The sequence below is a fragment of the Clarias gariepinus genome, chromosome 3, assembly GCF_024256425.1.
Source record: "Clarias gariepinus isolate MV-2021 ecotype Netherlands chromosome 3, CGAR_prim_01v2, whole genome shotgun sequence".
In the NCBI taxonomy this organism is placed as follows: Eukaryota; Metazoa; Chordata; class Actinopteri; order Siluriformes; family Clariidae; genus Clarias; species Clarias gariepinus.
Window position 1 is genome coordinate 17,964,553 of NC_071102.1, and position 9,829 is coordinate 17,974,381.

Sequence of the window (9,829 nt, forward strand, 5' to 3'; positions counted from 1 at the left end):
TATTTTGCAAGGCAAAACCAGAAAAACTCTTACAATTTCTGTCTAAAGTGCACGTAAAGAACCAAATGTAAAACCTTGTTCTTCTAACCAAGACCATGCCATTATGTGATCTATTATTATTATAATCACTTACATTTTCAAAACATAATAAATCAGCTTAATATTTGATGTGAATCTTGCCATGAAATAGCCTGAGAAGCTGATATGGCAATAAACGAAAAATCCAAACAAACAAACAGACCGCAATCAATGGGTCAATCTGGACCCAGACTACACCTCCAATTAGCAATGCAGTAATACAACATACAGTATATAATATAACACTTTTTCATGTTTTATTATTGCATTGATAATAAGCAGTAGGGTTTTTGGTCTATTTGGTGATCGTCTCTGGTCTGAGACCAAAAGCTAAACGTAATAGTTTCCCTGTTTGACATCGTTGCCATGGCCTGTTCTGTCACATCATGGCTAAATTTTGTAATTTTAAAAGGAGACGCACGTTCACATTTGAGACGCTCATGCGTGTCTACGCCGCAGCAGGTTAAAAAATCCCAGTTTTTACTTTTTAATGTGTGTTAAATGTGTGTGGCGAAGAAGCCACAAAGAAGTTTATGCAACGTGGACCAACTTGCTTCCCTAAAAAAGTTCAAGTTTTGGAGAGCATATACCGTGAGAATGCAGTCAAACAGTCGTGTCTTCTCCACTGAGCGTCAATGTATTTCCTCTCAGACTGCCGTAAACTTGAATGTATGTTAAGATATACTGTAAGCAAGTTTTAAAAACTAATTTTCTTCTCACTGACTTTGAGCGGGACCTTTAAATCTTAAGGCTGAGTTTAAATTCTCTGCTCCACAAACTGGTGTGTGTGTGTGTGTGTGTGTGTGTGTGTAAGAGAGTCCCTGGGGATGAGCAGTTTCTAAAACACTTAAGCCCATCTGGCACCAGTGACCAGCCGTGGTTAAAGTCACAGGGATCCCGTTTCCCCTCGTTTTTATGTGTGGTGTTAAGGTGACCTGAAGTGCTGTCGGACCTGGAGCTTGGCTGATTACACAACTGACTGATTGAGGTGTTCTTAATAAAGTGGCCAGCTGATGAAGCTGAACTGATGAAGTACCAGCAGAACAGCAGTGCATCTTTTAACATGCCGCGTAAAACAATGACTTTTTAAAAATAAATCTTAGGGGGTTTAAGATGTTTAACAATGTGAACAGAGGAAAAGTGGAGACGCCGAGTATGGAAGTTGATTATATTGATTAAATTGATTATAACTGATTATTATTCATTTATTATGCATTTGTGTTCTAAATAACAACAGTGTTACACAGATACTATTTATTCTCCTGAACATTGAACACTGGTGTTCCTTTGTGTGTGTGTGTGTGTGTGTGTGTGTGTGTGTGTGTGTGTGTGTGTGTGTGTGTGTGTGTGTGTTTGTATATACACAGTTCCCGGAGATGCTGTTTGAGGAGGACACGGAGCTGTGTGCTGACCTGTGCCTGCGGTTATTGCGCCACTGCAGCAGCTGCATCAGCTCTGTTCGCAGTCACGCCAGCGCGTCGCTCTACCTGCTCATGAGACAGAACTATGAGATCGGCAATGTGAGACACGCGCCCGCTCAGTCTTCTGTTTAGAGGTAAAGGTGTGAGACAGTTTTGAGACTGAGTGTTTTATTTGGTTTGGTCCTGCAGAACTTTGCGCGAGTGAAGATGCAGGTCACGATGTCTCTGTCGTCGCTGGTCGGCACGTCGCAGAACTTCAACGAAGAACATCTCCGGCGCTCCCTCAAGACCATTCTCACCTACGCAGAGGAAGACCTGGAGCTTCGAGACTCACCTTTCCCAGAGCAGGTTCTAAACACACACATACACACACACACACACACATACACACACATCCTTAAACATACATCATTTCTGGTTCAGTATTACAGTAAAAAACAAATTTCATTTCATGTTTTTGGTATTTTTTATTTGTTTTTCCGGCAGGTCCAGGATCTTGTGTTCAACCTGCACATGATTCTCACAGACACGGTGAAGATGAAAGAGCATCAGCAGGATCCTGAGATGCTGCTCGACCTGATGTACAGGTGAGAATGTACTGGATTAACGTACTGTATATAAACTGATGCACTGATGTAAATCTACTCACCATGTTTGATGTTTCCTTTGTGTTTTAGGATTGCTAAGGGCTACCAGAACTCTCCAGACCTGCGTCTCACCTGGCTACAGAACATGGCGGGAAAGCACTCGGAGAGGGGCAACCACGCCGAAGCCGCCCACTGCCTGGTGCACAGTGCTGCCCTCGTGGCCGAGTACCTGAACATGCTGGAGGACTGTCGCTACCTCCCTATTGGCTGCGTCTCCTTCCAGGTGGGGCTGCAGCTTCCTTTAGCTCTATTCATACACTGACTGCAGAAAGAAAGTACATCCTCTTTCAAAACCCAACCAGATTCTATTAAAAAACAAAAAGCTAATAACCTCAAGTGACAACGCCGACAAGAACACAACAGATTTCGATACGTAGTCATTTCTCCTGAAAAACAAACCAACGTTTAGAAACCAGTGAGAAACCCTTCCTGCTTCCAGAACAATAAAGAGAGATTAGCAGCCAGATGTTATGAAAAAGGTTAATTAACCCTTAAAACCCTACTACTATGTACACTACTATGCTTTATATATAAAATATATATATATATATATATATATATATATACAGTATGGGTCAGGATTGTGCAGTATGGAGTGATGTGTCCTTTTTTCTGCACAACCTGTAATATGATGAACTTGACTAATCATTATGTTTCTGACAAGTGTTTGTGCCGGTTGAGTTTTAAGGATAACAGTCGAGAGTTATGACTGTAACTGCAAAGAAGGACATTTGATGTCCTAGAGCACTCGTGTGTGCATCATACCAAGAAGAATGGACATCAGCCGTGACCTCAGAAGGAACTGGTGATGCTCATCCATCTGGCAGGGGTCATAAGGCCGCCAAGCAATACTGCATGAAAAAGATTTACTGCTCTCTTACAGTATCTTTAAAACTAACATGGCAGCACAACTTGAGTTTGCAAAATTTATTTTGATTAAAACACAAACCCTCTGAAAAAATTTCCAAACTTGAGATGTTGAATGTTCATTATGCACAGCAGCGTCTTTAGTGAAAAGCGATCATGATACTGTATCACCACAAACACCGGTGAAACGGTGAAATGTTTCACAGCCACAGGACCTGAAAATCTTAAAGTTGCTGAAACAGTTTATACCGGAATATCCTTGAGGCGAATCTGATGCTGTTGGTCCAGCAGCTTAAACTGAGGCAAAATGTGTTATACAACATAATGATGATCCAGAGCACACCTCAATTGTGAAAGAAGAAAAAAAAATAAAGTTGATAGAATTGCCAAGTTCTCAGAGTCAATCGCATGGAGATCTATACAGGGTGTCCCCTACTTATGAACAAGTTTCATTATGGGAGCATGTTTATAAGTCAGATTTGTTCTTAAATCTGGCAAAGTTGGTCTTGTAAGCCTTTGACACAAATATACAATGTAAAGCATACCAGTCCACTTTCCCCACACTGCCATCATGTGGCCTGCATTATAATTGTTTTTCAGTATCCAAGTGAATGTATAAAATGTCTGTTATAGTGTACAGTATGTGTATGTATGTGGGGGTGCGGGCCACAATATGGCAGTGTGGGGAAAGGGAGCAGAGATTTAGTCAAGTAAAAATTCATATCTGAGGCACTGCACTGTCTATTTTTTGTAAAATACACTTGAATTAGTTGTGCGATTTATTAGCATCTACAAATGTTAGTAGAACCATGGTATGTTCTTATCTGCGGAGATTTGTAACTTGAATCTTTGTAAGTTAGAAGCTTACTGTACTGATTTAAAGAGCGCCGTGCACAAATGCATGCCCCTAAACTTCAACAAAATGAAACGTTGTAGAGAACTTTTCTGTAACAATAGGAGAGACAAATAAACTCCTGCAGAAAATGACTGCTCCAGGTTATTGTTGCTTATACATTTTACTAAATAATAGGGTGTACTTATTTTTTTCCCCACCTGGTTTCTGAATGTTGGTTCACTTTTTGAGGTAAAAAATGACTAAATATGGAGCTCTGTTTTTCTCACATGAGGTTTTTAGAAGTTGATGACGCTTACGGCCCACACTGTTGTAATTCAGGTCCTGATAAATAAAATAAAAGAATGAAGTGGTGTGTGTTTTTATATTCTGAACTTATTGTATAGTTTATGGTTTACACACAGCATTTGACTTAATTGGTTAAAATTATCTTTACATGATTGTTGTTGAGCTGCTCGACTGTGTCTGTTAAGTAGCTCTTGTTGTGGTGGAGGTGATCACACGTGTGTGTGTGTGTGTGTGTGTGTGTGTGTGTGTGTGTGTGTGTGTGTGTGTGTGTGTGTGTATGCGCAGAGTATCTCCTCTAACGTGCTGGAGGAGTCCGCCGTGTCCGACGACATCCTGTCCCCAGAAGAAGAGGGCATCTGTGCGGGGAAATACTTCAGCGAGGTTGGACTGGTGGGGCTTCTGGAACAAGCAGCCGCCTCCTTTAACATGGTGAGGGCATGAGTCATGCGGCTCACGTGTGCAGCATGTACGCCTTAAACAGACTGGAGAACATTTGTGTATACCCTGGCTGTCTCTTAAAAAAACAAACGGTGGTTGTTTGTACTCCAGGCTGGCATGTACGAAGCCATTAATGAAGTCTATAAGATTCTCTGCCCCATCCATGAAGCCAACAGAGACTTTAAGAAGCTGGCCTCCATCCACGGGAAGCTGCAGGACGCCTTTAATAAAATCTACAATCAGGTCTGTGACTTTGTTTTCACTCAAAAGTACAAATCCACACAATGCCTGCCATCAGTAAGAGTGTGCTTATGCTTAAGCCATGTTTTTTTTGACTCATCCTCTCTTCTCTCTCTTTCTCTCTCTGTGTCCTCTCTCAATGTGCTGCTTTCCAGAGTTCAGGATGGGAGGTGATGATAACTCTTAATATATTTATATCTATTACACTATATTTAACATATTACAGAATGCCTGAGTATGTAATGCACTGTCACACACACAGTCTTTCTCACACGGATTTTCCCTTCTCTGTTTGTCCCTTCTTGTTTATTTTCCCACCCGTTATCGCCCCGTTCTGGTCTGTGCTGGACATTCGTCTCTGGTGAGTGTAATAATAATAATAATAAAAAGCTATTCTTGCTTTACGAGTTTGTCATGCCATGAGCACTCTGTTCCTTTTCGCACACTTTCATAAGAACAAGAAGACTAATGATGAAAATCTAGTCCCGTTGCAGCCTTTTGCAAACGACTGACCTCTATATACACAAACTGATAAAGAGCTGCCCTTCCTTTTTTCTGTCTGTCTCTCTCTCTCTCTCTCTCTCTCTACTCTCCTCCTCTGTTTGTTGTTCCCTTCCTCTCGCAGGGTGTAGAGGATGTTTGGGACGTATTTCCGTGTGGGCTTTTACGGCTGCCGCTTTGGCGACCTGGACGAACAAGAGTTTGTGTATAAGGAGCCTTCTATCACAAAACTGGCCGAGATTTCACACAGGCTCGAGGCAAGTGTCTTTTACAGCGATAATTAAAAGAAAGAAAATAAATGTTTTTGTAGAGAAAGTTTGAGATTTGTCAGAAATGCCCTTAAATGGTGTCATGGCTTGATCATTATATATATTAAAAAATATATAAAAAGCTACCGAAATATTGTTGTGATTAGGAGTTCTACTCGGAGCGTTTTGGTGATGATGTTGTGGAGATTATCAAGGACTCCAACCCTGTGGACAAGAACAAGCTGGACCCCAACAAGGTCAGCACTCGGATGGACCCATTCCTCATTCTGCTATTACTCAGCCTCCTTAAATATTGATTTGTCTTTCTGTTTGTCGTTCTCTTTCTCAGGCGTACCTCCAGATCACTTACGTGGAGCCCTTCTTCGACACGTATGAGCTGAAGGAGCGCATCACGTACTTCGACAAAAACTACAACCTGCGCATGTTCATGTACTGCACACCGTTTACGCTAGATGGCCGCGCGCATGGTGACCTGCACGAGCAGTTCAAGCGCAAGACCATCCTGACCACCTCACACGCCTTCCCTTACATCAAGACACGCATCAATGTCATCCAGAAGGAAGAGGTAGCGGCACGTACGTGACCCTGTGTGTGTGTGTGTGTGTGTTTGGTTTGTCAAACTTGATCCTCTTCTCGTCGCCAGATAATCCTCGTTCCAATTGAAGTGGCTATTGAGGACATGCAGAAGAAGACTCAAGAGCTGGCCTTTGCCACACACCAGGATCCTGCCGACTCCAAGATGCTGCAGATGGTGCTTCAGGGCTGCGTGGGCACCACAGTTAACCAGGCAAGCTTTTTGCATATTCTTCATGTCATGTGGTGTAATGAGTTATATGATCCTCATTAACCTCAGGGGTGTCTGTAGGGTCCTCTCGAGGTGGCCCAGGTATTCTTGGCTGAAATTCCAGACGACCCAAAACTATTTCGACATCACAACAAACTCCGTCTCTGTTTCAAGGACTTCATGAAGAGGTGAAGAACCTATAAACCACACACACACACACACACAAACACACACACTCTCAATCATCACAATTGTCTGTAATTGCAGATGTGAGGATGCTCTGAGGAAAAACAAGGCTATGATTGGACCAGACCAGAAGGAGTACCATAGGGAACTTGAGAGGAACTACAGTAAGCTGAAGGAGGCGCTGTGCCCTCTCATCAACCGCAAGATCCCCCAGCTCTACCGAGTGTCACAGCCTCTGCCTAGTACACCTGCACATAGGTAATGGGACACTGGGCAGGGCTCATGAGGTCATTCAATCCCGGGTTTGGATTGTTTTTATTTTTTAAATAGGAGTAAATGCTACACATTTTTTATGTATTCAGTAGTATTCTTTTTTTATAATTTTTATTTTGCAGTCCCAGGCACGTTTCCAAGCCTAGCTGCATAACACAAACATGGTCATAGATTTGTCTCATGAAAAAAAAAAAAGAGAAGAAATAATGGGAAAAAACTCATGGGCATCTTTAGGTCCAGATTCAGAAATGTGTTTTTGCATGTAACCCTGTGCAAAGAGACGCGCACACACACACACACACACACACACACACACACACACACACACACAAGCAAAAAACATGTTTGTTTATTAGGTCTTTTCTCCATCTAGCACATCCGTTCCATTACATTCAGCATCCCTCACACACCCTGATTTAGTCTGATCTTGTGACATTTGACCCTGTTTCTCACTTTCTTTACAGGAACTCCCTGAGCAGGTCCAGCTTTCGGAGGACAGACTGCTAAATGGCACCGTTGGGGAGAAGCGGGGGCCGACCCCTCAGCCAGGCTCCCGACTGCCTTCTCCGACGCTGGACATGAGCCTCCGCTGTCCTCTCAGACCAGTCGAGAGTTCTGTTTACTCAGAAGGGTTATCTGTGGTATAAACACGGCCCCGTCGGCTCTCCAGGGGCAGGGCAGTGATGGCTCGGGCAGTCTCGAGGGACTCGCTTCAAAAATGAGCAGACTGGTGGTAATTTTAGGTTTGGGAATCTAAATAGTCTGCTGCACTTCCCTTGTGTGTGTGTGTGTGTGTGTGTGTGTGTGTGTGTGTGTGTGTGTGTGTGAGAGAGAGGGCGAGGGAGAGAGAGAGATGAGTCAAGAGTAGTGTGGGGTAAGTAACTGCTTGCACTTTGTGAATCTGAGCCCAACCAAAGCTTTAATGTTTCACCACCATGTCCCGAGATAACATTTATCTTTTGCAAAATGTTTAAACATGTTACTTCTCTCCCTTGGCTCTGGAAGTGAGGATAAAACTACTTGAAACCTCCTCCCCAAACCCCCAAGAGGCTCGGCTAAAACTGTTCGACTTTTACATTCCCACGTTAATCATTTACCTCGTGTGCCTGTGGCTACAGAAGACATGGAGAAACCTGCGAAAGAAAGCTGAGCTCTAAACAGCTCACACTGCACTGTTAGGAATTTACACTGCCATCGGATCAGAGAGTCAATCGACACCATGCATATGTTTGTTTGTTTGTTTGTTTGTTTGTTAAAAATGTATCGGAAGCAGAAAAGTGTAACATCGCCGTCTGTATTAGAGCGCGTGTAGTGCAGATATGAGAACCATCACACAGCGGTGAGAAGCAGCAGGGGCGTGGCTTGCACTACATTAAACTACTGTTAGTCTTTAATTTCACTACTTAGATTTGTAATTGAACTAATTGTTTAATTATAAATGTCCATGTGATGTCTACTGTTCATTACTGCTACTGTCCAAATACTGTGCAAAATACTGGCCTAAGAACTTTTTACATTTCTGTACATTTCTCTTTTTTTTTTTTTACTAATTGTATTAAATTTCTTATTCCGCACACCGTTGGAGTGATTTATTCCTAAAACCAGTTTTAGTTTTGCTGCGTTCCGTCACAGTTTCAGGTCCTCCGATCTTGAGATTAGGCTCACGTTTGTCTACAGTACATGTTCTCCGCAGGTTTGTGTGGGTTTTGCCCAGGTTCTCTCTCTGAACATGTGCTGGTAGGTGAATTGTCTACTTTAAATTACTAGATAAGTATGTAAGTAATGTTTAAGTTTCAATTATAGCAGGCAGCAGTCATAGGGTGCTTTAAATAAAAGCCACATGAAACACACATTAGCTACATCCAGCCAACTGACCATAATGATCTCGAATTAAAGTTAAATGAAGTTTTTAGCAACTTATTTAAAAACTTCCAGAGTGTTCATTAAGCTTAAGTTGATCAGTAGGGTGATTTAGTCTTAGCAGGTGGGTTTAACTTTTAGTTTAAGTCTTTAAGTCTTAGCGCTACAGCCGCACAAGCCCGATCCCCTTATTGAGATCACGTCTCATTGATGGAACATTTTTTTCTGGATTTTGTTCAGAGGTCCTGAGTGACTGACGTACAGACTATGGGTAAAAGTACTTCATGATATATTCAGGTTCCTGACAATATAAAAGGTTAAAACAAGGATTTTAAATCTCACGTTGGATTAAATGAAAGTCGCGTGTATGGTGCTGTGCAACGCACTGGTGTCCCATCTGGTGTGTGTTCCTGATTTATGCCTGGTGTTTGCTGGAATGGCTCTAGAACCACTGAGACAGTGACCAGGATAAAGCAGTTATTTAAAATAAGCGAAATCATTAACACGTCAGGAAAAGAACCACATTTGGTAACTTACAAATGCCAGTATCAGTACATCAAGAAAGAAAAAAAAAATCCTGAAATTTGTGGGGGTTTTCCCCAAATTCAATTTCATTAAATATATATCAATTTCATTAAATATATACTTTTAGGAAAAAATCATTACCCTAGATCAGGAGTAGGCATGTTCGGTCCTTTGAAGGGGTTAGCTCCAACTCTGGGGGGGAAAAAAAAAAAAAAAAAACTCACCTGCCTTAGTGATCCTGTAGACCTTGATTAGCTTTGTTCAGAATTTTATAATGGAGTTCAGCTCCATTATGGTTGGAGCTGAACTGTGACAACAATAAAAAAAATGTAATTATTACATAAGTAAAGATAAATTGTATGTCTGTGCGTGTGGGGGTATGAAATGAAACTTGTAAAGCTGTCCTAATGGTGAATAATCCTAATTTCGGAAAATCCTCTATGAGACAGTTCACGCTCCAGTACAGCTCTGGAACAGAATAGCGTGTGTCCCCGGGTTCCCTTTGGAAGTGCAGTCTTGTAAGAGAATAAGTGGGAACCAAAACTCCAAACCTGCATGTTTTTTATGCTTTACATTGTATCTTTGTGTCAAAGGTGTAG

At 41.9% G+C, this 9,829-nt stretch overlaps 1 protein-coding gene across 9 annotated transcripts in view; it reads left to right on the forward strand.

Moving 5' to 3' along the window:
* LOC128518839 (dedicator of cytokinesis protein 6-like) overlaps positions 1–8,095 on the forward strand; it is a 56,954-nt gene extending 48,859 nt beyond the window's left edge. For all 9 annotated transcript variants that reach the window (XM_053492163.1, XM_053492164.1, XM_053492165.1 and 6 more), the window contains 14 exons: positions 1,446–1,598; positions 1,689–1,847; positions 1,986–2,086; positions 2,177–2,369; positions 4,440–4,583; positions 4,704–4,835; positions 4,988–5,002; positions 5,465–5,590; positions 5,749–5,838; positions 5,931–6,167; positions 6,246–6,389; positions 6,468–6,574; positions 6,654–6,830; positions 7,310–8,095. In XM_053492163.1, coding sequence (XP_053348138.1) covers positions 1,446–1,598; positions 1,689–1,847; positions 1,986–2,086; positions 2,177–2,369; positions 4,440–4,583; positions 4,704–4,835; positions 4,988–5,002; positions 5,465–5,590; positions 5,749–5,838; positions 5,931–6,167; positions 6,246–6,389; positions 6,468–6,574; positions 6,654–6,830; positions 7,310–7,352 — 1,821 coding nt within the window. In that variant the 3' untranslated portion in view covers positions 7,353–8,095. The remainder of the gene's footprint in view (positions 1–1,445; positions 1,599–1,688; positions 1,848–1,985; positions 2,087–2,176; positions 2,370–4,439; positions 4,584–4,703; positions 4,836–4,987; positions 5,003–5,464; positions 5,591–5,748; positions 5,839–5,930; positions 6,168–6,245; positions 6,390–6,467; positions 6,575–6,653; positions 6,831–7,309) is intronic.
* The last annotated feature ends 1,734 nt before the right edge of the window (positions 8,096–9,829 follow it).